Source organism: Neolamprologus multifasciatus, chromosome 13, assembly GCF_963576455.1.
Source record: "Neolamprologus multifasciatus chromosome 13, fNeoMul1.2, whole genome shotgun sequence".
Taxonomy (NCBI): domain Eukaryota; kingdom Metazoa; phylum Chordata; class Actinopteri; order Cichliformes; family Cichlidae; genus Neolamprologus; species Neolamprologus multifasciatus.
In genome coordinates, this window is record NC_140451.1 from 25,152,050 (window position 1) to 25,179,701 (window position 27,652).

Genomic DNA, 27,652 nt, shown 5'->3' on the forward strand with positions numbered 1-27,652 from the left:
GAGACTCTGATAACCCCCCGTGCATGCTGCACAAGTGGTGAAAGCCTCGCGCTACGTACTGGCTAATGATTGGCACGCTTGACAGTGATTGGCAGGGCTGCCATGACAACGCTACAACGACACCAAGAAGACCAATAGAAAAGGGAAACAAAATGTTTCAATGCTACACTCAACGGCGGATTTAGGGGGGAGATATTATGAGGCTGGTGTCATTAGGCGATAGCCATTGAATCATTCAATCTTTTTTACTTGCCGTATTTTTCGGTTTTTCCCTTTTTCTCGATAATTTTCTTTCTCTCTCAGGTCATTTCCATGGTTTTCAGATCCCCTTTAGAGCTTTATCCCTCCCATTTCTTCCTGCCAAACTTCGCTGATCGCCCTCTGCTCCTGGCGAACAGCGCTCCCACCACCAGGTCTCCAGAAGACTTGTCCATGTTTCAACTACCGACCCTCAACTTTTCCCCGGAGCAGGTGGCAAGCGTCTGCGAGACGCTGGAAGAGACCGGGGACATCGAACGGCTGGGCCGCTTCCTCTGGTCCTTGCCTGTGGCTCCGGGAGCGTGCGAGGCGATCAACAAGCATGAGTCCATCCTGCGCGCTCGGGCCGTGGTGGCGTTCCACACCGGGAATTTCAGAGACCTCTACCACATCCTGGAGAACCACAAGTTCACCAAGGACTCTCATGGCAAACTGCAGGCCATGTGGCTGGAAGCTCACTACCAGGAGGCCGAGAAGCTCCGCGGTCGTCCCCTCGGACCTGTCGATAAGTACCGGGTACGGAAGAAGTTTCCGCTGCCTCGGACCATCTGGGACGGCGAGCAGAAGACGCACTGTTTCAAAGAGCGGACACGGAGCCTGTTGAGGGAGTGGTACCTTCAGGACCCATATCCAAATCCCAGCAAGAAAAGGGAATTGGCTCAAGCCACTGGACTCACTCCCACACAGGTCGGAAACTGGTTTAAAAACCGGAGGCAAAGAGACAGAGCTGCGGCTGCCAAAAACAGGTTAGTTACTTTTCTGTGTGCCGTCGAAACACGAGTATGCATACAAGTTTGTCTTTAATGCACATTCAAAAGAAAATGCGAGCTTTTTAAAGCCTTATATTGCGATTGGAGACTGTCTAGGAAAAAGATAAGTCTGGCTGTCAGGTGGAGGGACTGCGCTGCGGCGACATTTTGTTATCAAACCCGGATAAACGTCGAAAATATTCCTTTTGTAGATCTCCAGAGTTCTCCTAAGCATAAAAACTTCACTATTATTATTAAAAATTAGCTTTTAAAATTTTTTCGCAGATTGATCATTTTTAATGTATTTTAAATTGAATGCAAATTGTATTTAAGAATGAAAAATACAATTAATCTAAAGTTTGGAATTTAAAAAAAACTGACTAATAAAATAATACAAACACAAACTACATTTGTTGTCAATCTTGATAGATAATTGAGCCGAGTTCTTTTTAAACAGAAACACCTTGTTTATATTTTTACAAGAGGGGAAGTATTCTTGCAACACATGAAGATTATTGAATTTATATTTAGAAAAACCATCCGCTGCAGGATTTGTTTAATTTTACAACTATTTCGCTTGTAAAATTGTAAACAAGTGAATTATTTCAATCAGCTGAAATAAAAACAGGACAGTGTTTAGTTTTTTTTTGTTTTTAAATAATTATTCTAAAGTTAAATCGTCTTATCTTTACATGTAAACACATATTAAATTGTTAAATTTAGTAAATGTATTTATTTATTTATTTATGTGTATTGACCAATTGAAGTTCTTAATGCAAGCGTTAAGCGTTTTAACATCAAATGTTGCTTAGTGTTGTTGAACACAACGATTATCTCAAAGGATAATAACGATATTATTGATATCTGAGCATGCGTAGAGAAAAACATCTGAAGACATGGGCTGTATTCATAACATTAAGTGTGGTATCATTCCACTGAAATGCCATAATTGATTAGAAAATACTTTGGAGAGCACTAAGCCATATGAACAGTACTCTAATATTTTTGCTAAATGAATAGATATATTTCCAGGCTGACATTATCCCCACGCGATGGAGTTATTATCATGAGTGGATTGGAGATAAACATTTAGGATGATTGGAGTAACCTGGATCTCGACGTCACTCATTCATACACGTCCCCTGCCATCAGACTAAAACACATCTGTGCCAAAGGCTCACGGCAGTTTGTCGTTGTGAGAATACCCTTATTTTATTTCAAACAATGATATATAATTATTTTTGGGGTTTTAGGCGTGCAAAGTCCTGTTGATGAGCATAAATACACGTGTGCAGAATGAAGAAATAATAATAAACGCTGAACAAACTCAGAGCAGTAACATAGATTTCCAAATGGAAAATGTTTTCAAACTGCCCATATCAAAGACAGCAAGTTGGATTTGAAGCTTTCCTGCACTGGCAACATGGATCAGTTATATTCCAGAGTGTTGACTAGGACGAAGAAAAATTAATTAAGTTAAAAAAGCACAACAACAACAACAACAACACAGCCCTAGTACATTTCATCCAACATTTGGTAGTCTAAATAGTGATGTGTTTTGTCCCCTGAAAGCTGGCTATTTGATAAAAGCACGCATGCATGCCTGGGGCCGGCAGGGGGAAAGAAAGGCGAGTTTGAACCCCTATTTTGCAGGAGGAGGAGGGGAAGGGGGACATTCTCAGGTCTAATTGCCATTTCTCTCATTTTTTCTCTTTTCCCCCCTCCTCGTTTCTTTTCTTCTCCAGGCTCCAACACCAAGCAATAGGACCAGCCGGTATGAGGTCCCTCTCAGAGGCCGGTCTCACCCCTCACAGCTCGGCAGAGTCGCCTTCAACCGCGGCAAGTCCCACCACCAGCGTTTCCAGTATGACAGAGAGAGTTGATACTGGGACGTCCATCCTGTCCGTCACATCCAGTGACTCGGAGTGCGATGTATGATACGGAGAAAAAAAACACAAAAACAAACAAAAAGAGAAATATTTACAGGGAAAATGGACCTGAGAGGAAGAAAAAAGACTATGAAATATCGCGGATGAAAAAGGACCGATTGATATAAATATTAAAATAAAAAGAGTTAAAAGCACGTCGGTTTTTTTTTTGTTTTTGTTTTTGTTTTTTTATTATTAAAAAGCGCTTTCAAAGGACCCACGCCTCCCCCTCCTCTTCATCCCCCCACACCACCACCACCACCATACTACTAGACTACTTGCATGATGGGTTTTTTTTTATTTTATTTTATTTTATTTTTGATTTTGTAATCAGGGAAATAATCCTGAATGCAAGATTTTCCATCAGGAACATCGATCAGAGGGAATAAAACAGATCGTCTTGGTGTTTTCGTCGCACCTTTTCCCATCTCCGGTTCTAGTCCAAGTGATGATGATGATATGACGGTGAAGCAGCCGCCATGCAGACAAGATGCAATCCTGTTTTTACTTTGTGTTCATCAGACAATCATTTTAAGTCGTAAGCACCTTTTTTTAATACACTTCTGTCACTGCCTGTGGGGTACATGGTCAAAAAATGTCGAACAGAACCGTTTATGACTGTATCAGAATTTTATTTTCGAAATTTTATATTGAATTATGTATATCTCAAATAATGCGATCATTCTCCCGGTCTGTAATATACGTGTAGAAATATGCTTGTACATAATTATTGCTCTCCCCCGTGTCATCCTCTTTTCTATCCCTTCCTCACTTTTCTTGACTTGGTGTTCCTACATAAAATATTTGTCAAAACTTAAAACTGAAGTGCTGTAGGCGTTTTTGTTGGTTTTCTTTGATTTTTGGTGGGTTGTTAATGGCAAAAAAAACAGAAACAAAACCAAAAACATATATATACTCTTCCGTCCACCGGGGTCACTCTGAGCGCTTATTTGCATTTGCCAATGTCATTTCCCTTTCATCGCGTAGTTATTATGTGTCTTGTAGTTACGACTCTAAAGATCAAACGCACTATTCATTTTGCTATACCTCTTTGCATGCTGATGTCTGTATTTCCATCCGATTACGGATAAGGACAGTGATAAGTGGCTAAACACATGTTCATATTGGATCATTATTGGATTGTGGAAGCATTAATGCTCATCGTGGCTTATCCAGCCTCGGAGCAGGTTATGCAGTCAGGGGGCTGGTCTCACCTAAAATTAGTTTGATTTCATTTCAAGTACAGTGTTAACTCAGGATTTCATTATATGTATCGTCTTGGCGTAGACAGCTTGGTCTTGTGCAGCGATAAAAGCGGCACAACGCTGTAATTCAGTTTTAAGTTTGTAATTTTATTTTCCAAAAGAAGACGTCTGCTTTATTTTATGATTACACCCCTGGCTCAAACGTATATGATGCAGGCAAAATCGCCTATATGACTGCCTCATTCTCCAAATTCTGGCAAATGTCAACGTCATGCAGCACTTAAAAATGTGAGTGCCATTTCCCCTTTTGTTTACCGTTGCTAGTGAATACAGAAATTAAGTAAACGCGCCATTAAATGGGCTAATCACGATGGGACTCCTCCCCTGTCCCAATCTCCCATTGTGGCCCCTGAAAAGAGCTTTTCTTCCTCGGACGAGAACCATTTCCCCCTCCAAAAAAAGGCTTTCTCTCCTGCAGTCCCTTTGCATCCAAATCCCCAACCAATTATTCTGCAGACTAGAGCAGATTTGCTACAGGACACTGTTGCACGAACTGCAGTTTTGGTGGAAACACTTTCTCAGAGATTTGTTTCCTAGAAGCAGCGCTCGGGCTCTCCACATGTAAATGTGCTACACGCAACTCTGTGATACGAATCGAGTCTGTGAGTGCTGCGGTGGTGTCTTTAGTAACAGAAAGTAGGACAGTAGCCACTGTTTGGTAGGAGAAACCGCAGGACTTTCAGAAACTGAGCACTGGCATAAAACCTGCGAAGAGGACTCCAGCAGTATAAACTTCCATTTATTTAATCATGGCAGATTTCTCTCTGATTTTAATAAGAGAACTAAAGTTTCCTGTTTCCAGCACCCGTTATTACCTGTGGTGTTACAGATAATTTGCAGATCACTACCAGGATATTTTATTTCTTTCTTTTTTTATGACTTTTTTTGTAAAAAAAAAAAAGAAGAAAGAAAGAAAGAAAGAAAGAAAGAAAGAAAGAAAGAAAAAGTGAAAGCCTATATACAAATGATCATGAGTGTGCCCACGGAAAATGTGAGGAGGTATTTAAATTTTGAATACAGACCAAGACACCACAAAACGCCCCCAATGGAACTACTTCAATGTGTTTTTCTAATGACTTTATTTAGAAAAGCAATGACAGGGGGATTGTAAAAAACATAAAAGCATTTTTTTTGAGATATTTGTTGTTGAAATTCCCTCCACTAAATGTGAAATTTGGCTTGAAAAAAGTTATGGGCTATCTTATGTTTTTTTTTGTTTTGGTTTTTTTTTACACACTGAGTAAATGTAATCAGGCCACTGGATGAAGTCACCACATAAAGCTATCTACATGCAAAAGCCCCCACCAGACAGAAACCAAGCAGGACCTAAAACAAGTGTAGTGTCAAAAGCCTCCGCCATTCGACTCAATAGGTCTGTGATCCTGAAGTAACCGAGGACATGACGCAGACAAACGCAAGGCTCAGCTCCCCGCTTGGCTAAAACAAAGCATCTCCAGCCGCACTCACTGGCAGTCGATCGTAGATGAAGTAAATCTGTATCATATTTTAAACCCATTCCGGTTCTTAAACCGGCCTGCAAGAGACAGATAGGCCCTATCAAGAGCACCGTGGGGACATGGCACCGCCGCTCCACCAGACCTTATCACGCACCCCCCGCCTCTCCATTTACGCACTCCACAAGTTTTATTGGCTGCGACAAGTCCCGGCTATGATTGAGATTAAATTAATCGTAAACTGAAGAGCATTTTTATCGGCAAAAGAGGACACGAGGATTAGGGCTGTATCTGAGAGATGGAGCCACAGATAGGGACACATGAATATAAAACAAGCGATGAATGGGCTTCATTTGCGCAACATTACGTTCATTAAACCCACGGCCCTGGAAAACGCTGTTTTATGCACATAAACTTAACTTACTTAAAAAGAAATACAAGCGTTTTTTGAAGTAGTGTTTTTTTCTTTCTTTCTTTTTCTTTTTTTTTAAGTGAGCTAAGGATGCAAACTTTACAGTCGCCAGTTACACTCCTTCGTAGCCCTTATATTTGCAGTTTTAATCACCACGAGAATATTTATAAGGCTTTGCAGTAAATACTCCAGCAAATCTTGTGTTAGAGACCTATCATCGTAATTGAACGGTATAGTGTTATAGGAGCAACAGACAAACAAGTCAATATTAATTAAATCTCAGTGAGTTTTCCATTAGAGCATGTTAAACAATGTAAATGAGAGCCATGTAAACAGATACAGAATTGTTCTAGCTGCAAACATATGTAGGCCAGAGGAGCGGCAGGAAAAAAAGAAAAAAAAAGATCTGGAAGTGCGAGTCTATCTGTTGCTCACTGGGGTCATTAACAGTGGGGGAGCTCTTGTTCGTGATCTGTCAACTCAAATATGGATCACAAGACAAAAGAACTTAGCGAGGAGTAATCTCTGTGTGTGATACTTACATGAGAGTAAACGAGAATGTGAGACAAGTGCGGCAACAATGGAGATTCACGTGTTTTTTCACCCTTTCTTTTCGCTTCCTGGAGTCGATTTGCATTTATGTGGGGAAAAATACCGCGTCTGTCAAAAAAAAAAGGAAATAGAAAAGATTGGCATGAACGTCGACAACGTAAAGACGATTATTTTTTGATCGCTTCCAGATTTGAAGTGCCTTTACAGGGAGAAAAGCAAAGCGGGTTCTCTTCTGAACAAAATACAATTGATTCGTGTTTGAACTGATGGTTGTTTGCGTCGCGATGATCCGCTTAGAGGTCAGAGTTGAACTTTCCCTTCGTTCTCAACTATAACATCGTGTACAAAGAAGTTAACGCAGACACTGTCAACGCAACTATAGGGGACCAGAGGAAGGAGGGGGCTATTAGACCGGAGTTGGCGGTGAGAAATACTTGCCCTGCCCCGTTTTTTCTCGGATTTCACCGGTTAACTGAACACAACTTTTCTATTGGTGTGTATTCATGCAGCAGCCAAAGAGCACCAGTTTTCCTATAGCCTCAGCCGCACGGCTGTCAGTGCAGGAATGAACGGGGCCTTTGGACTAAACTTTCTGTGCCTCCTTTCTTCAGTAGGTAAGAAGCAGGGCTCCCAGCATTCCTCTTGACCGAGTGGTAATTTATAGTTGTATGACCGTGACCTGCCATTCAGTGTTTTTGACGGGGAACTACTGTTCTCTGTTTTTCCGGGGCTTTATGTGAAATATTATCTGCAATTAGCCATCTCTGCAAAGGCCAAATGCTTTGAGTCTGCATTGATTACACGTTGTTTTTTCACCTTACCATCACAGTTCAACACAACTATCCTTCCAAACATTTTAATAGACAGATGACAAGAAATACCTATACATGTAAGCATCAACAAATGTGTTATGATAGATAAGAAGTAATTAAAAAATAAAAATAAAAAACCCAGCTAATTCAGTTGTATTGATATTAGGTTATAGGTGAATGAGATCGATGGTTTTATGATTTTGCGTGGTTAAAAGCAGGCAGGTCTGACGAGACATTTTGGTATGGTGTAAAATGCGTCTGTGCACGAGGTGTGTAAATTGTGCTGATTTCACTAATGTCGGCGCCATGCACCTGCTGCTTGTTGCAAACTGATCGACCCCCCAAACCTCATTACACACACACACACACACACACACACACACACACACACACACACACACACACACACACACACACACAGTTTCCTTCATGCAAGTCATTTATTACACGCACACACTTTTTAATTGAGAGCAACATTAAAAGGAAAAAAGTTTTTGAGCATTAAATTGTAAATTGGAGGTCACACAAGGTAGAAGCAATGATAAAAGGTCCCCCCCACCCCTTTCTTTCTTTTCTTTTCTTTTTTTAAATTTGAAGGCTACTGAGGGGCAGATGGGCTCATACTCTCTCTTTCACAGTCAGGTTGGGAGGAGTGAGATTGCATGTGAGGCGAGAGGGTGTCAAGAAATACTCCAGTCTAATGCTTATTAGTGTGGACTTCTATAGCACAAGCCTCATCTTTTTAAAACAAGCATAACATGAAAGCAACCCAAATCTAGCTTACTCAAGCGAATATGAGCCCCCCACCCCACTCCTCTCGCGCGTGTACATACGCCCGGCACGTATGGAGCTGTTTGTATGTGCGTGTTGGGGTGGGGGCGCTGGGTGCAGGCTGTGATCTCTCGGCTTGTGCACACCGAGTGGACAGAGGGCTGAGCAGCTTAAATGGAGCCCCAGCACCTGTGTTTTCTACCGCCGTTCTCAGGCCTTCTTAGCATGGCACGGTACTACACGGCACTGATGCGTGCAATGGGAAATGCGCCGTGAACGTACAGACATTATACACATCATGTGCCACAAATTAAAGAGGGGGTGAGTTGGTTTATTTTGTCTTTCAGCATACCGCAGGGTTAAATTGCCCCTCATTCGTGCTTGGTTAAAATCATAATAATGATAATACTGGATTTTTAGTTTTTGTTTTTCGCAAGAAACTTGTGAAACACACTCCCTCCCGTATGTACTCTCTGTCTTGGTACATTTCGGTGACACATCCCTCTTTACTCCCCCCCACCCCTTTCCTTCCATGAATTGGTGATTGTTCCCTGGTCTGATGCTGAAGGCTATTGTCTGTCAGCTGGAGCTCCTGCCCACTGGTCGGCCGCTGAAAGCACTGAATGAACCTGGACACAGACACCCGGTTCCGCTGTTCTTAGACACCTCATAGGCCGACACTCCCAACCTTTTCTTTAACCACTAAGGTTTTGGGATGGCAATGCATGAAAAAAACATCTGTCCCTTTTAACCGTAAACGAGGTTCTATTTCGGCCTACAAGGCACTTTACATCATAGGCTAAACTAAACGGTTTGTCTTTTTGACGCACATCTCTCAAAAGCTAATCAAAACAAAAACAATTCTGGCATGTGTTTTTAGTGCTCCAAAACCAGCAATGACGAGAAAGCAATTTAGTCAAAGGGACACTGTATATCTAAAAGCTGATATCTAAGTTAAAAATGCTGGGTCTACTCTGATGAGCTCAAAGTGTTTGGGGGTATTTCTGACGAAATAAAGCTAAAATAATAAAATGGTAACGCTGACCCGACTATGCCGTGTCCTATATAACCTATATCTGTTTTTGAAACGGAGACATCAGCTCACAAGAGGCTATAGTTATGCAAATATATATTGAGCAATAAATGATTAGCATATGTGACTAATATGTGAAACACGATAAAAGCATCAGCTTTAGTAAAGCTTGCCCGGTGACACGCCTCCTTTTTGTGCCCATGTACCAAACAAAAGGTCGGGGATTGACTGATGCCTGGGTGTCCTTATCAATTTAACCTCCATTTACAAAGCTTTGGAAAGGTTTACCCTGGATGCCAACGACCCCCTCTCAAACAGCCGACCAGAGGAAAAGTCCATACTGTGAGTGGAAAGCGGTGGCCAGGAAGAGCTGAGCGGAGGGCCAAACGTGTTCCTTGACTGCCATCTAGAGGAATCGTGTGGAATAATAAAAAAAATAACCCCAAGCTTTGGTTACCTTTTTGTCAAGCACCTCCAAAGAAGAAGAAAAAAGGCACCAAAATTCAAGGTTCTCTTGAATTTAAACAAAGTTTATCACAACTGCTGCAGTGCTTTATATAGAGTCTTAATTGTTGATGTAAATGTTGTGTTGGAATCTTTGATTGTCCATGTTTGTATTACAGCAACCAGAGTTCCAAGGACTTGTTGTAACAAGATGTCTCTTGTTACAACAATTTTATTATCAGTATACATCAGAAAGGCAAACTGCCCCATCAGTGCACCTTCCTTGTGCTCTAGTTGATGTCATGGTAGGCATGAACATCCCTGCAGGCCAGTGAAGTCACATCATCCCCACACATAGTGTATATGCACTGTACAGGATGCAGTCTTTAAAGTTTAATAGCATGAAAGTCAAACAATGTTGGAACACTGCATTTAATGCTCAAGGATTCGGATGCCAGGGACTGTAATGGAATCACCAATCCCTAGTTAATTTTTCAAAACTGATACCCAGAATTTTACAGAGACTGGCAAGGAGCCAAATGACTGACCAGTCTGTGTTGGTGAGAAATAGGGGAACTGGTAGTGATGGTCACAGAGAGGGGAGAGTAATGGTGTCCGCTGGAGCGAGGCCTTTTAGAGTTTAACTCCCCTATTGTGGAGAGCAGGAGGTAGGGAGGGGGGACAGAAAGTATGCAACAGAGAAGGGTTCACTGTAAATGGACAGTGAAATGCTTAGGGCAACTAGGCCAGAATCTGCCATTAAATCCTTGCAAGAGGAGAAGCGCATCCCACCATGTTGCATGCCATAAGCGATCACTTTCCCATTTTGCACTCACTCATATATCCTAAAGCGGTTTCAGCTGGATTTCAAGTTGACGTGAGTGTATAAGCAACCTTTATCTGGGGTCACTAGAGTTGATTTATAGTTCAACCAGTTAGATGGAGATACATCCAACATTTATAGACATATTAGCGTGGAGCCTGGAGGTAAAAAATGCACTTTGGATCAGTCGACTTTAAATTTACCTTTTAAGAGCATGTACTTTGTCTATATCAGAGAGTCCATAGAATATTAATTGAAATGTGGATAAAAAAAATGTAACATACATAAATTTAGGCAAACAAACAAAACTACATTCTGTATTCAAATAATATAACTACATACTGCATGACTGCATGTATACTCTCCACCTTCTGTAACACAAATTAGGATTCCAGCTGAAAGGTTTTACTTGGTACAGATGCTCTTGGGGGGGAGGGGGGGAGAGAGAGAGATTAAGCATCTGCAAACAAAAACAAAAAAGAAGAAAAGAAATTTCATTTCAATTCCTGTTTCAAATGTATCCTTCACAGTTTATCATCTAAGAGAGCATTTAGTTAAGATGTTCGTGTAACATGAACCTTGCTTGTTAATAACTGGCTCATGTGGTAGAGGCCCTCAGCTGAAGCTGGCTGTTTTGTTCGACCACTTTTTCTATTTTTAATAAGTTCCTGTACATGACTCGGTTGTGGAGCACCTTTAAAGCGCCCTTTTTAAAAAATGGCCTCTGTCCTGAGGTGGCCTCCAAAACACATGCATTATTGATGCATACACCGGCCTTGTCCTCTGCACTCCCTTCACTCAGTCCAGTTCATCAAGCAACAGCAGCTGCATAGCTCCCATAAGAGACAGAGAGGAGAAAGAAAACATGGCCAAGTGTTCAGAGCTCAGAGACCTAATGTATGTCTGTGGAGGTGGATGAAGCAGGAGCAGTTACAGTTCAAAACAGCAAAAGCCCTTCACAAGTTCACGTCTTTAAGGAAGTTCAGTGATTTTGGTTCAGCTAAAGAATGAACCAAAAGCATTCATTCAAAAAACTATTTAAACTGACTGGGTATTGATCTGTCAACAGATATAGCAATATGCTCTCTTCTTTACTCCATCATCAAATATTTACCTTTAGTTTCCGTATCTTCTCTCTGTCTGCTTTTATGCACACACGCACACACACACACACACACACACACACACACACACACACATACACACACACACACACACACACACACACACACACACACACACACACACACACACACACACACATTTGCAAACAGCATCAGAACTGAACGTGAACAGTTGGAGAAAATCGAGTGAGGCCAAAGGGAGAGGCTGAGAGCCATGTAAATGGTCAATTGGCTTAACCCAGTGGTGTCTGTTCTTGGTGTGACAGTGTCAGTGGGCGATGCGCAAATATGCACTCTTCTGATTTCCCTGATGTAATCCTCTCTAGCATATTGGTTACCCCCCAGGGAGGAGAGATGAGTGAGATGTTTGATAGTGTTTGCTCTGGGATTAAGATAGCACTTCCTCACATTCATTCATTCAAATGTGAATGAGTGAGAAAAAAAAAAAAATGCACACCATCTTCTATGAGTGCATCAGCGTCTTGCAACTTTATATACTTGCTAGCTGTCTCATTATGTTATACTGCCATCTAGTGATTCATCCACCAGAAAAAACATTCTTGTTAAGTGGAGTGAAAACTCTAAACTGCTTCCATTTGCATTACTGGGAACATTCATGAAGTTGCCCAGAAGGATTCTTTGCCTGGGAATAGCTTTATAAGGCAGCTGCATGATCTTTCCTACTTCAGCATGCCACACTGGTGCATGTCTTGTAGCAGTCAGATTTCCATTCAGCTGACTATCATACCCCTGACAAAAACGAACAAACAGGAAAAATACTTCCGAAAACATTTAAAGTGTTATATGTTGATGTTGTCACATAAACTGTTCTTTCCTTTGGTTGCGTGTAAGGAAGTGGGAGTGTATTTTTTTTTATCTTAAAATCAAATTGCCATGAAACCAGATTTTATTATGGGCGTTAATGTATTGGCAGGATGGGTTCAATCAATATATTTTTGCAAATAGCAATATTAGAGTCAGTTTGTGACCTCATAAAGCCAAAGTTTATGGCCGTTGCTGCAATTGTTAAATGGCATCCATGTACCATGTAATCACATGGTAATATCTACAGTAGGATGTCCTGTTTCCCTTTCCTGGTTTGGCTTTAAATTGACCTGTGGGAATAAGATAGGAATGAGATGCTCCAGACTAGCTGTTGTATGGATATGAGTCATTATGCAGAAAATGAATTGCTACGAGATGCCAACTTTAACCACAAGGTGTCATCATGAGCTCGCTCCTTTTATTCATGAGATGACAATTGTAGATAAACCATGGGATGGAAACAAAAGGTATTAAATGATCCAGCATACTTTCACTAAAAATGCATCACATGTAAAGCTTTCCACCATCGAACTTTATGCATTTACTTTAAAGCACATGCAGCATTTCTTGCGGTCTATTCAAGCTGCTAATGGCATTCATGGCTTCCAGATCCATTCCAGTAGTTACACGTGTGTGTGTGTCAAGTCAAGTGTGCAATAAATTACAAATGATGTATACAGAAGCTTTAAGGTCACTGATACATACCCCCATCTACGTCTACCTCTTATTGTGTAGTGAAATTATACCCGTGGCATGTTTTCTGCATTTCGCACTACAAAATTGCTTTGGCTGAAACCCAGGGACGTTTGATGTGCAGCGGAGGAGCTAATCAAGCAGCAAGTTAACGGCAACAAAGCAAAAACGACTTCAAGCAGCTGCCACTGCTGTGGGTGAGGGAAAAAAATCACAACAAGATGAGTCCACAGCTCGGGGACCAGTCTAGTGTAAGTTATTAGGAAGAACTGGGCAGATGGGGAAGAGAGTGAAGAGATGAGAAACAAGGGGAAGGCTAGATAGAGAATCAGAAAGCTGTAGTTCTATGTCTTCCTCCGTTTTTTGTACAGACATGTGGATTTGAAAACCATTTTTCTACTAGTCAAAATGTGCCTGTCATTGTGAAGCATCACCCCTTACTATTACATTGCCCATGTTTCAAAATAACTCTAAGTTATCACAAAACAGTGTATCTCTGTGCAGCAGTAAGACACCACGCCTATGAGCTCAATCTGTTTAACTTAACCTAAAAGTAAACGTCATACTTGGGCTCTAGTTACATATTAGCTGCATAGCATACTTGAAAATATATTTTAAAAAAGTTCAATATAGCCACAAATAAATAGGCTTAGTAAAACAGACAAACAAACATATTATTGAAATGTGTAGTTAACTACAGGTATCATTGTAAAACTACTGTTAGTCATTCATGCTGTCTTACTCATGTTTGTCTTAATGTTTGCTCATGCAACTTTTGGTTTCCTGTGTGTTTGACAGTTATGCAAAAGAGGGCAAACGATACTTACTTTTCCTACTCTGTGCAAACACAGTTGGGTGGATGAATGATTTCACCTGTCGACCTTGATGAAGACGTGTCATTGTTTTCACAGTTTTCACCTAACTGTTAGTTATTATTAATATCTATTATTATTTATTTTTATACTTTGTTAGGAATACCCAGTACTCCCCATTTTGCTGTTATGCTTTTACCTGCTTATTGCGCTTCAGCCCATCTGCTGGAGTATCCAGGTTGCGCACTGGTTTTATGGTCTATTATGTTGATCAGTATGCGGTTACACATACTGATCGCTAGGTGGCAGCGGCGGTCATGATTTCCAGGCCTTTTGCTCCAGTCGTTTCCCCTAAATTTTGAAGAGAGCCAAATAGTTACCCTTCATCACTTCTGTTCTGAGGTTTTGTTACTCTTCCTACAAATCTGCACAGTACTGAGTGGAGTGAATCCGTGGCAATGAGTGTTTTAGTGAAACTTTGAGAAGCTCTCCTTCTCTGGTGCATGGAAAGCATATCAGAAGCAACAAGCTGTCTTTTGTTTTTTCTTGTTTCTCTTTTGTTTGTAACCATGCTTAAGTTTGTGGTTACATTTACAGAAATGATATGAAGTAAGAGCACGGAAAGTAGCCAAAGTGTAATCGTTAAACTAATATTAAAACTATAACCTGCAAATTACATGCTATAATGTACTGTGCACCATTACACATATGCAAATTGTTTTTAGCAGTTTCTGAAAAGTACCTTCATATTTCTGCACAGTGCCAACATCAAAGCATGTTCATGCATACTGTAAGGTGAGTCAACAGTCTGGCAGGTTGAACCCGTTACTGTGTTTCATTGGAAACAGACAAACCTGCACTGTACACACTTAGACATACAGGTCTAGTGTGCACAATCAACACTAATACTGACTGATCGAAATTAGAAGGAAGTTCCTGCTCCTGACTTGGAACAGACAGACTCTGAGCAGGATATGAATAAGTTGCACAACCTTTAATCCCTTAAAGCAACAAATAGTTTTTTGAACAGAGCATAACATTGTTCCCGTGTCAAGACCCACCTTCACTTCTTTCACTCACTCATTTTTGTGTTAGTTGTCATCCTTTTCTGTGCAATATTCAGGAAAACATGATTCAAATTACAGCAAATTGGGCAATGTACAAAATTCAGTTAAAATACACCAACAAAAAGAAAACTAACAATAATTTTTACTTTTAAAAATTGGAGAGAGTGCCAGACTATCTTGTCAGCCAGATTATCTTATGATATGTGCAACCCACATTCATGCTGGTAAAGTTCAAAGCTACCGAGGTCAGATCATTTATTTAAGTTGATACAAAGTTCTCTCAGTATGGCAGTTGTCTTACGGTTAGCTGTCAGATGAGATCGAATACACTAGAATAATATGCAGAATTTGTCCTATACTGATGTCTTGGCCATTCATAACAGTTACATAAAGTAAACAAAGCAATGTATAAGAAAGTCTTCAACTTTGTACCATTAAAATTTAGTGATCATGTGCATCATAATGATAAGAACGGCTATCTAAAACAGACTCGGCAGTATAGCCTGCATCTACCCAAAGAAGTTCTCATCTCACAAATGTAAATGTATTTTAAATTTAATGGAATAATGAATAAAAGTACCATTTAATTATTACTGGACTAAAAAAGACACACACAGGTTTGATCATAATACAAGCTGGTTACTACTAACAAAACAGAAAAGCTGGGCTGTGATTAATGATCTTGTTTTACTATAATTTATCTGTGTCACTATGCACTGCTAGCTGATATAACATCAAGTAAAAAGGCTAGATAGGCTGAACGTAAAACACAGCACACTATGAAAATCTTGTGCATGATTTAACCTGCCCTTTGGCGTTCAGAGTGAACACCCAGTGAAAGCATAAAGAATGGTGCTGTTAATCTTTTAGCTGGACAGATTTAATGGAATGGTATCAAGTGACAATAGCTGGAAAAGCTATCGGAGTGAACCTAATGCGATCAGAATAGCCTGTGTCTGTCCTCTATCTTGGAATTTACAGTAGGGGCAAAAAGCCCAGGTGAGCCTTCTTTAACCCTGTAGTGTACACACTCATATACATTAGTACTACAACCGTTTCCTCTGTCTCAGTGAAACAAAGAGACTGAAACCTCCTAAAATAAGTTCTTTTAGTTTTCAAACCAACTCTTTAAATCATGTCCTCTGTGCATAACTGGTTTATGACATATTACTTAATGCATTAGTGGTGACTCGTGTGTAATTGCACAATAATCAACAAAATAATCAACAACATAGTGAAATATTGCCCTTATGCTTTCTTAGAAATCTACATAAAACAGGAATCCTGTAGTGCTTTAAAACCCATTGTACTGTATATCTTTTGGAAGTGCTGAAAAGGGGATTTAAGGTATAGTGTTCCTGTTTTCACTTTGTACCGTTTAATTGTGTGTTACTGAAGTAAAAAAGTGTAGTGGTTTACTCTAACCAAACTTTATTTCCTGATATGCCTCTCCTTGTCTCAGGTCTCAGGATGGAAGTCAGGACTCGGTCTGCCAGGTGACCTTTTACTTGAGCAAAAGGCACCCGCAGTGTGCTTATGTGTGTGTGAGAGCGTGTGTTTTGTAACAGTACGCGTCCAGCACACAGGGAGTGCATTAATGCTCGTACTCCCCTCGCCATGTCTCTCTCTTTCTCGTTTTTGACCGTAACTCTACACCGCGCACCCCGCCGTCCCCCTCCTCCTCCTCACTCCCCAGACCCCCTACAGTTTTATCCTGTTTTATGGGACACACCTGATACACCAAAAATGCATAATGGCTGAGGAGAAGGTGAAATCAATGGGTTCATCAATAATGTTAACACTGCGATTGCGCTCAAAGTGCTGTAAACTAAAAGAGACAAATAGCTAAACAAAACATAAAGATGCATTCTAAAACAAAGTATATCAAATGGTCTCACTCTATCAATGTTGATGGGTTTTTTTGTACTAGTATTTATTCAGTATTCAGCATTTATTCCAAAGTCCAAATATGCTTTTCAGTATAACTTTTCTAACTTTTCAGTTAGAAGTTATAGATAGTTTCACAACACAAAATAATGTATTCAGCCAAACTAATTATAATCCCAAATATGTATTGCATTTTTTTCCCCGCAAATGCTCCTACATATTAATCATTACCAACATCAGAAATAGTTAGAATCTTTGCATTTTGATTTTGTTGCAACTAGCCGTGTTTATTTTGGGTAAGGAATGAAGAAGGAGGACGTTTTTATACAAACCACCACCACACTGACGATGAACTTTAATCTCTGTGTTCGACCTGGGCAAGTATTCTAAAAAAAAAAAATTATGCCAGTAAGTATCTCAGATTCTATCAATATCAATGTTATAGTTAAAAGAAGGCCAAAACTTCCCTCATTCATAAAACATTGGAGATTTATTTTAAATATAATACCAGTTACACAATTTAAAAATATTTTCATAAAATAACAAAGATTTCTTTGGGAATGATTTATGTTGACATCCATATCATTTTTAAATGCATACAAATAATATTCAGGCCATGCATTATATTGATACTTAAAAACACAAAATCATTTGGTAAAACTTATCAAAGGTGAAGGATAATGTTTCTATTTTTCATTTTTTTCCAGCTTCTCCTCTTCCTGACAGTGACACATGTTTGCATTCATTTTTTAATGGTGGTTTTCAGATTATGAAAGAGGAATTTCATTCTGAAATATGTTCTTCCCATTCCACGTGACTCTTTTGTGTGCACTGATGAACAGTCTGACGTCATCTACAAGAAGAGAGGGAAGAGTATGTCCTCTTCTCTAACTATTAACTGAGTCTGACAGTTTAGATCCAGTAAAGTTACTTTCGGCTCTTGTCCTATTCAGAAAGAGCCACCTCAGCAGGTAGTGCAGTATATTTTATTTGACAGATTTTTACTTAGGATGTCCTTCCTGATGTAACCACCGAGGGATTTGTGTCTCCTCAGGATCAATAAAGGGATCATTTACTTGTTAGATGTGAACCATATGGTGTACACGATGTATCCACTAAAATATATATAAACTAAACTCAATCAAAAAGACTAGACCCCGAAAAGAATTCAGACCTGTATGCAAAATGTAATAATAACTTTTAATGATTATGACTTCATTCAAAACATATGGATGCTTAAATAAAGATTTAACTTTTTTTTCTTGTTTCTGTGCATATTAGAAGAAAGATGTAATTGTGTATGCAATTGATATTTCTTTCTGCTGTCTGATTTAGACTCCACATTACAGTGGCAGTGTATCAGTAATGTAAAACCCAGCTGTCTAACACACTTGTTAGGACAGCTACCAACCGTTGCAGTCAACAAGTGGGGTGAATTATTAACTGGTTACATTAATGGGATCCTTTGTTTCAATATATTAGTTCTGTATTTTGTCTTCCTCATAGCCACACAAAACCTTTCAAATTGTCAACAAAATCAAAGAGTCGTCATTTGCTGCACATTTTGTCCGGAATTTTTTTGAGAGTCATTTTAAAAGTGCTCATGACTCAGAGGACCTGAGTCTAATCCTATCTGCTCTGCTGAAGTTTCCTTGAGCAACAACAGTGAATCCCTTCCAGCTCTGAGGCCGCTGCCATAAAAGTTTGACCTCTGACCTCCCTGAAGGGGGTCTAAGTGAAAAGAGAATTTCCCCAATGGGGCCAATAACGTGTCACATTATAACCACCGTTTCTGTAGCTGACATTTCTATTAAGTGTGTTAACATCACTTAACAAAAGGTTCCGGATTAAATGTGTATTGAAAGAAACCTTTTATATTCAGATTTGGTGAAGTATGTGGATTAAATAGGTTTTGTTAACTCATCCACATAGAAGAGACAGAAATGAAGAACAAAAATCTAAATCTTAAAGCTTCTGTTGTTTTTTATAGTAACAAAATACATTTTCGCAGTATTTAATTATAACTCATACAATAATAATTCAGCGGTTTTATCTTCTCAATAGTTTGCTAATACACGAGCAGAACATCTTTATCGCGTGTTTATCTGAAGGATATTTCATTACAAAATCTCAGTCGATGATGAATTTTGAAAGAAATCGTCACTCAAAGTCCTAAATGACGACAGCGCTTCTTCTCAGATTGCTGAAAATGTAATGGAAATGTATCCTCCTAATCTGCGCTATAAAATAATAGATAAACATAAAAATCTACACGTGGAGATGATATATTTTTTAATGAAACTCTTAGGTACTTTAAAGAGTGTGACAGCATCAATAACAATCAGTGCTTATTGATTAATAGGGTAACGCGTTGTTTTTTTTTGCGCCGTTACTTGTTTTTGTGATATTATGAGTAAAGGACGGCTCGAATGCAGAGCTGATAAATCAATTTTTAAAAAGAGAAAATAACTTTTTCAATTTTAGTTTAACAGCTGAGAAACTTTCAAATCAGACTGTTTCATTCGAAAATTGAAAAAAAAAATGCTGTTTTATATCGCACAGTTAGTGAAAGTTGTGGAAAAGAGTCCAAAAATATATAAACATATAAACAATGATTATAATAAATAAATAATCGCTACTAAGTATTTAATGTTTAATACAAAGTCTGCGGTTTTTAACCCCAAAGAGTCCGTATTTTGGCTTTTCTGTTTTTTGCTTCTTGTTTTAATCAAGAAAAACAAACAGAATGAATAAAAATCACCACACCATTCACTAAATCGGGCAAAACGCGTGTGTATAATGCCTTTTGCGCTAATGACAGTGCGGAGATGCAATAATAACAGCTAAAACTGATCTCAGGTCAGAACAGCTCTGCTTAGTACATGCCTTTTGCTGTGAAATTGCATGGATGTGATCTTTACGAGGCCAGGACTCAGCATTCTCTCCTGATTGTTTCAGAATTTTGGTCTTGGGGCAAAGTGGCATTCGCTTCTATTTTACGGCGTTGTTTATATTGTGAATTGGCAGGCGATTAAATACCCTACAGATGAAGAAACCAGGACAAGATACATCTGTCGAACAGTTTTTCCTCCCTCATCTGTTGCTTTGGTGGGTCTTTACCCCCATAAGCCAGCCTAGCAGAATCACGTCAGTGCGCCTCGTTATAGGCGTTTTCTTCAATGCTGGCAGATTTTTCATCTTCTGTTAAAAATAAAACCCCATCCAAACAAAAAAAAAAAGTTTAATAGCCTCCACTTCCCGGGCACACATGGCGCACTCATAATACCAGTTCAAGTTCACATTTCAAGCCTTATGGGAAACAAGAGAGTGAAAGAACGAGGAGACGAAAATCACAGCTCTTTGTAGAGTTGTAGGGTTGGTTTGGTGAAAGGCCAAACATTCAGTGTTATGTCTCCTCAAAAGCCGCTGTTTTGGGCTTGTTGTGAATAGACCCATGTGTACTTAAATCCTTGCTAATTACAACCTGTGGGCTTTGTGTTGAATATGTAATTGACCTTCAGGCGCAGGAAGCTGTTCCCAGGAAGCTGTGACCGATATTTCACATTTACAGACAGTTCGCGCACTCTCTGAGAGCACTTCTCATATTTGCACTCCCATTAGAGCCACCTGGGTCTACAGGATAACTTATTAACGAATAAAAGAGTGTTTCGCCCTTGTTTCAAATATATTAAAAAAAAATGTTTGCAACCCATTAACATGTGAACCAAAACACCCACTTAACTGTGAACTATATGCTGGCATCGTGTTTTGTTTTTAAAATGCGAGTAATATTGTAAAATAATATTATAGTATATCAGGCATAATGTGTAACATTTATCAATATAAACACGCAACATGTAAGAAAATTATGAAACTATAAGCTACTGTTATATTCCGATATGAAAATACAGAAGACACCAGCAGCACGCGCCTGCCTGTCGAAACCTGAAATAGGGGAGGTACTAAAGCCTTATGATGGAAATATGAAAGGCAGAAAAGATGTTTTTTTTAGGTTTATTCTGCACGAACTGATCAGGCAGCAGAGGGGAGGAGGGGGCGGGAGGGAGGCTGGAGGTGTTGCGCGGCTGAAGCTGTTCAAACAAAGTGTCTTCTTTCAGCGGTCGTTTCCAGTTCTGTTTTTTTCCTACTCCAAACACTACGGTACTTTTGTTCTCCCGGACTGAGCGCGGAAAGATAAGGTGTCATCACTCGAACGTCAGGGTTCCCAGTTGGAGAAGCACGTCTAAATTTCGCCCAGCTTTGCCTGCCATGGCCACATGCCACATGCTTCGAGTGATGTTTTTACAAAACATTGGACTGCGTGCGGAGCTTTTCTTAAAAAGAAACAAAAAATCGGCAATAATCACTTGGATGAACTTTGACCTCATGTCCTTAAAATTGAAAAATCTATCTATCTATCTATCTATCTATCTATCTATCTATCTATCTATCTATCTATCTATCTATCTATCTATCTATCTGTTTTTTAAAACTGCAACCGTGGGAAGCAACAGATGCCGCTTTGCATCTTCCCCCATTAAGGTTCCCTCGCAGCGTTTATGATTAGAAGAGAGATAATCCCGGGATATCGACCCGACAGTCTGCCCACACATAGAACACAATATCCCCTTTCTTGCAGGAGATATATGTGTCAGAGGCTAACAGCTTTTGATTTTCAGTAATGCTATCTGATCATTTTCCTAACGTTGGGAAGTGGTGGCTCAGAGCACATTTAAAAAGCCAGAGGAAATAAGGCTGGATACATGGTTTGTGCGTTGTTCTGCATTTAAAATTACATAAATGAGCTGGAGGGAAAAATGTCTAAGTATCCTCAACTGAAACTACAAATTATCATAAATCCTAAATACTATCGTTCAAGCAATATTTCTGTAACACTGTAAATATCGACGTTTACCTGCAGATTCTCTAAAAATGTTTCTTAAAGTTTTATATATTTTGTCTTTCAGCTTATATGGTTTTATAATATTATAAGGAGGTGACCCGTAAGAGACAAAAAAAATGCCAAGAAAATGTCAAGAATCATTCAGAATCAAAGAAATTCTCGACTTTATTCCACGTGTTTCTCTTTTTTATTGTAAAGGGTATATGAAACTATAGGTGAATCGTTTTATGTTTCATCATTTATCGCAGAGTTTACATGCAGTCTCTCCCCAAATTAAAATGCAAATAATTATAACAATAATATCAAGGGGTTAGAATATTTTATCTTATCACGGCCCCTATGAGACACGTTTAACTGGCATACTCCATCAGCCCACCCTCCCCCAAACAAACAAACAAACAAACAAAAATAACCGTTTATGGCTCTCTTTAAAAACCCCATGTAAACAGAAAGGCGATGGGTACCCTTAACTTTGTGCCCATAGAGTCTGGTGATAAAGGTTAATCTAAACCCCTAAAATAACAACTGTAGGCTAATAGTAACAAGAATTAAGACACTTTATTGTTATTGTTTTCAACAATATAACATATTACGTTTTTACATTCCGGTAAAGTTTTCTTTCTTCCTTCCTTCTTTTCTTCTGTTCTTTCTTTTTATCAATGTTTTATCCCCAGCCCTGCAGCAAAACAAGCCATCTCAAAAAACTACTACTTTTACTTACTTTTTCCAAATTATATTTTCCTCAAGCGAATTAACAGGGGGGGGGGGGGGGGGGGGAGTTCGGTAGGGTCCTGTTTAAGTATATTTGGAAAGTTCTTAAGTGCTCTGCTCTGAACTCTTGATTCTAGAAAATCCCCGAAACAAGGGCTCGTTCAGTTTGGGGATAAGAGGAGGTGTTGCGCTCACTGGCAGGTTTTCCTCTCTCCACTTGTTGAAAAAGATTTTAAAGGTTGAATATGAGACTAAATGATTTGTTACGGTGGCTGTTTTCGCAGTGTTCCAGTCTGTCTGCCTTGCACCGTGCCGCAAGTGCTTGAAGCTTAACTCACACCACCTCGTAAATTATTTTCCCCAAAAAATGGCGCTCTCCGTCTCCCTTCAGTGACGGCTTTTAAGAGCCGAGGTCCACTAGATTAGAAGACATAGGGTTCAGTATGGTGTCATGATGCAATGAGTGGTGATGGTGCATCGAGTCTGGGCCGCTGGGTACCGGGATTGCGCTGGGTCCCGGCGGGGGCGCAAGGCCATGCAGGGACGGTAAACCGGGGTTTGCGCCGAGGAGCTGAGCCGGACTCGGAGACGTATGATCCGGAGTCCCAGAAGGTGTTTTATCGTCGTCCGAGCTCCCCAAAATAGTTTTATTTCCATTAATAGAAGAAGTCAATGGGTTGTGACTGTTGCCGTTGGAGTTCTCGTTGTTTTCTCTGCGAACAGAAACCAAAGTCACACATCAGTTTGGTACAAATGCGGAATTACAACACTGCAAAAAAAGTGCATAATAACCAGGCAGATTTAGGTTAACTGAAATTTTCATATCTCGGAGTAAAATCTACAGGAACAAAGACACCAGCTAATTGTAGCTTAACATGTTTAAGAGTGCATTAAAAATATGAACATGAACACACACTTGAATTAAAGTGGCACGAACAATTCTGTTGTGTTTACTAGAATATTTATTGGGTTGTGACACTTTTACAACAGCCATGATAATCTCATTAATGTATCAGTTCTTAGTCTGGTTATTTATTAATGTTCACACGAGAGTACGTTGAGGCATGTGTGCCCAGATGCAATCACTCAGCCAGCAAAAATAATTAGAGGCTCAATTCACTACAGAAGCGCTATGTTAAATAGTAGTAGAGAGTGACTGGAAGATAATAAATCCATCTGACTACTGAACTTGCATGAAACTTTTAGAGCAAGTTAATTTAACCATAGTGACCTGTGGAGACGCTCAAACTGAGGAAGTCCTCGGCCACTCGAGGAGAGCTTGTCCACAGCTCTAAATAAATGACAGGCCTAATCATTCTGAAACGCGTGCGTACTGCGTATGGCATAGTTCATAGGTTTGCTGTGAGGCTTTTCTCAGTGGGAAGACATGATTTACGTGGAGCTTTAAGCCCGAATTAGTGGCCAGGGGGTGAAAGAAGACACCGACCCAGTGAACACCTGACAAAAACACATCTCCCACACCTCTCTACACGCCTGACTGTATAATTTCCAAACTCTGAAATGGGCAAACAACTCATAATGAAATGTCAGCCTGGCTGATATGAAGGCCAGACAACAAGCCACATCAATTACACCGCAAAACATCTTTCATACGTGTTCTGATATGTTTCCTTGCATATACTATGTGTTCATCCAGTGTCTGTGATTCACAGTAGTCTGCATATATTTCTTCTCTGATCTTAACGTGAAAGTCAAGTTTCACGTTATAATCAGTGTGGTTACTAAAACATAAAAGTGGGGTAAAAGCAACTTTTATAACCTTGTAATTTACCTGACAACACGTCTTTCATTTCGTGCGTTTCAACTTTTAATAGGGGCTTATACAGTTATCACAGAAATACACACAGTGCGACTTTAGTTTGTGGCGATTGAATAAGATCTGAGAATATGTCCATGCTATCTAAGTCAAATACATTTCCAGATGTAGGTCAGAAATTTATTTTTGCATACAGAGTCAGCAGTGGCAGTCCGTGACTCAGCAACAGTTTGGAACTACCTCCTATGTTTTGCTTGATGTGACAATGATAAAAAAAATAAAATAATCTAATCTGAGATTAGCGTCTGTTTTAAGAAGTAAATACACTCCTACCTTTCCTTTGCCTCAGCCGCTCGATCTCTCTGCCGTCGGTTTTTGAACCAGTTGCTGACTTGCGTGGTCGTGAGTCCCGTGGCCTCGGCCAGCTCTCTTTTCTCCCGTGGGGATGGATAAGGGTTGTGGGTGTACCACTCTCGGAGGATACTCCTGCTCTTCTCTTTAAAGCAATAGCTCGTCTCCTCTCCGTCCCAGATAGAGCGGGGCAGGGGGAACTTTCTCCGGACGCGGTACTTCCCTACGGCGCCGAGCGGACGGCCTCTCAGCTTCTCTGCCTCGATGTAGTGCGCTTTGAGCCACAGCTGTTGCAGCTTCGGGTGGTTGTGCGGCGAAAACTGGTGGCTCTCCAGGATCTTGTAGAGCTCTCGGAAGTTCCCCCGATGAAAAGCAACTACGGCTTTCGCTTTGAGAACACTCTCATTTTTGTGGAGGTGCTCGCACGCCGGGAGGGACCACAGAAAGCGCCCAAGACGCTCGATGTTCCCCCCTTGCTGGAGGACTTCGCAGACACAAGCCACTTGTTCTTGCGTAAAACCAAACGTCGGAAGCATGGACATGGCGACAAGTAAACCAATACAGATTATATTGTACCTTACTTCCACGTCTCTCCTCTCAGTGTCTCATTAAATCAAAACGCATTAAGTCCATAAGCGTCAAAAAGTCCCCAAAAGAGTTACCTAAAACGTAAACGTGCCCAAGGTTAGGCAAAGTCCAACTGCGTATTATGGAATAAGCTCAAGTCCGTTCAGCCATGCGAAACCCCAGGCGACTATTCTCCATAAAGTTGCTAAGAAAGAAAGTTGCTACTCCTTCCACCGTCCTCCACCTTTTCTATGCCGTTTCAACATAAACTACTCCCGGAGACCGGGCTCGCTGGCTCGTTTTAACAATATTATTCTAAGCTGGCAAGACAAGCGATTATATGAACTCTGATTGGTCGGTTATCTGACCCACGGATGGTGAGGATAAGACAATAGCCTTAGTCAAATTATTTGCCATGGTTACGCTGTCACTCAAAGTAACCCGATATGCTTTGAGGTGGCTCCCTAGCAAAATCAACCTGATTGTTCCCTTCACGACCAGCCCGCCTACCAATAGAAGAATTGCTCAGATTTTTCCTTCTAAAACACTTTTTTCTTCCCCTTCACGTTGACAGACACCTCAGACAGCCAAAGAGCGTAAAGCTGTGAGGATCGTGGATGAGTAGAGCGGCGTTGATCCCACAGCCCGGGGAAGGATGGCGCCAGAGTGCACGGAGCCTGCTGCAGTTTGTCTTCATGTCCCTGGCAGCTCTCACAAATCAATCAAGATCTCCTTAATGCTTGGAACTTTAAAGTTAGTGTCTTCATTATTCCAAAGACGTGAAATAACTGTCAACAAGTGACAGATTGTTACACGGGTTTGAAAAAAAAAATGCTGCCACTTCTTTATAAAGTATATTTTTCTTCTAGTAAACGAAAAAATATAAATATGACCAAAAGTGAGTCAGACTATTTCTGCTCCCGAGGATTGAAACGAGACTTAAACTCTAAGGTGCTGATGTGGGAGTGCAGTGAACCATCACCCGATTTGTTAATTATAATATTCACAAACCGGAATTCTATAGAGAGGTATTTAAAATAACAAAAATAAGTTAGAATAAAGTTTAAAAAGTTATTTGTTTTACAAGCAGACTTTGTCTAGTCATACTCTCAAATACGTCGTATCAATTTTAGACCTAAATAAACATGACATATTAATAGCAACTAAAGAAATCTTATAATTGTTTTGCGAAGTATGTGTTGAGCTGAACTGGATTATGCATGTGATGACAAAGATTATGAATATCTAAATGAGTGGCGAGGAAGCAGCTGCAGGAGCGCACAGATAGGCAAACAATCTCAAGGTGTGCAGCCGCTTCATGGGGAAATAAGGTGGTCGTGTGCGCAGTGGAGTGTGCGGGACAAAGAGCGGAGAAGAAGGAAAGTCTGGCAGGCGACAGCGAAGAAGAAAAACGGCTTCAATCAGCACACCGGTGAGACAAATATTTTCGTCCGTATTTCTGTCATCTGACTCACGAGGTTTAGCGCATCAGCGAGTAAATTATCTCAAGGACTGACATATGAGATCTGAAGACAAGACCTAAGTAATCATTTTAATATGACAATTACATTTTTTTGAGAGTATGGCTGTAAGGAGGGGAGCTTATGTGAAAGTGAAAGGTGTTTAAGGGTAAAAGGAGAGGAGGTTTTATAGTTAACTGAGGAGAAGTGAGTGATGTGAGGTACTTATATATATGATAGGACGACCTAAAAGAAACCGGGAGCAGCCAAACTTGTGCGCAAAAACTCAGGTTTCTAGTTGGACTCAGGTACTCGAGGGCATGCGTCCGTGTTACTGACTGCTGAACCAAAGATTGACCAGTTGGTAGATTTCTATCGCCTCACCATGGGACCGCTTCATTAGAGATACGATTGTCAGGTACACCCACACTCGGTGTCACATCACTTCACACACACACACACACACACACACGCACACACACACACACACACACACACACACACACACACACACACACACACACACACACACACGCTCATCATCATGTTCTCATCATATATTATCAGTGCAGAACTAAAAAGCTCGGAGAGATTCCAGAAAGAAACGAGGTGCTGACGGCTGTGAAATAATGGTATGAAGTGTACAGAATTATTATTATTATTATTATTATTATTATTATTATTATTATTATTATTATTATTATTATTATTATTATTATTATTATTATTATTATTATATGTTGTTGTTGTTAATATGATTTAATAGGAGCAGTTTCGTCATAGGCCTACTTGAATTTTAGAATTTTGGAAAGGTTGCAAATAAATTACAGCAGCTACCTCAAATCTCAGGCATGTAAAATTAAAGTGGTATTGTCGGTCGAAATCATTTAAGTAAGTTACCCAATCCACAGTCCACCATCCATCCAATCCATTGTCAATATTTCTCGCTAAGGCAGTGAGGCATCGCAGTCGCT

General features: G+C 40.1%; 2 protein-coding genes and 1 long non-coding RNA gene across 3 annotated transcripts in view; 2 read left to right on the plus strand and 1 right to left on the minus strand.

Annotated features, from left to right (window-relative positions):
- Positions 1-169: 169 nt before the first annotated feature.
- six3a (SIX homeobox 3a) lies at positions 170-3,755 on the plus strand. Its single transcript, XM_085182351.1, has 2 exons — positions 170-1,004; positions 2,753-3,755. Exons 1-2 carry the CDS (start codon positions 313-315, stop codon positions 2,943-2,945), a joined length of 885 nt encoding a protein of 294 aa, XP_085038477.1. The 5' UTR covers positions 170-312; the 3' UTR covers positions 2,946-3,755.
- An 18,596-nt stretch (positions 3,756-22,351) lies between these two features.
- six2a (SIX homeobox 2a) lies at positions 22,352-25,193 on the minus strand. Its single transcript, XM_085182352.1, has 2 exons — positions 24,634-25,193; positions 22,352-23,236 (listed from the first exon to the last, which is right to left on the minus strand). The coding sequence occupies exons 1-2, from the start codon at positions 25,191-25,193 to the stop codon at positions 22,924-22,926; spliced, it is 873 nt and encodes a 290-aa protein (XP_085038478.1). The 3' UTR covers positions 22,352-22,923.
- Positions 25,194-26,277: 1,084 nt separating this feature from the next.
- LOC146505641 (uncharacterized) overlaps positions 26,278-27,652 on the plus strand; it is a 40,848-nt gene continuing 39,473 nt past the window's right edge. Inside the window, exon 1 of the long non-coding RNA XR_014877517.1 lies at positions 26,278-26,650. This is a non-coding gene — a long non-coding RNA (uncharacterized LOC146505641). The remainder of the gene's footprint in view (positions 26,651-27,652) is intronic.

What these genes read in the sequence shown, in the direction of transcription:
- six2a (XM_085182352.1), bottom strand. Translation starts at nt 25,193, where the DNA reads ATGTCCATGCTTCCGACGTTTGGTTTTACGCAAGAACAAGTGGCTTGT. An exon ending in GCGGCTGAGGCAAAGGAAAG is followed by an intron (nt 23,237 to 24,633) that starts GTAGGAGTGTAT and finishes TTCTGTTCGCAG; the next exon opens with AGAAAACAACGAGAACTCCA.
- six3a (XM_085182351.1), top strand. Translation starts at nt 313, where the DNA reads ATGGTTTTCAGATCCCCTTTAGAGCTTTATCCCTCCCATTTCTTCCTG. An exon ending in GCTGCGGCTGCCAAAAACAG is followed by an intron (nt 1,005 to 2,752) that starts GTTAGTTACTTT and finishes TTTCTTCTCCAG; the next exon opens with GCTCCAACACCAAGCAATAG.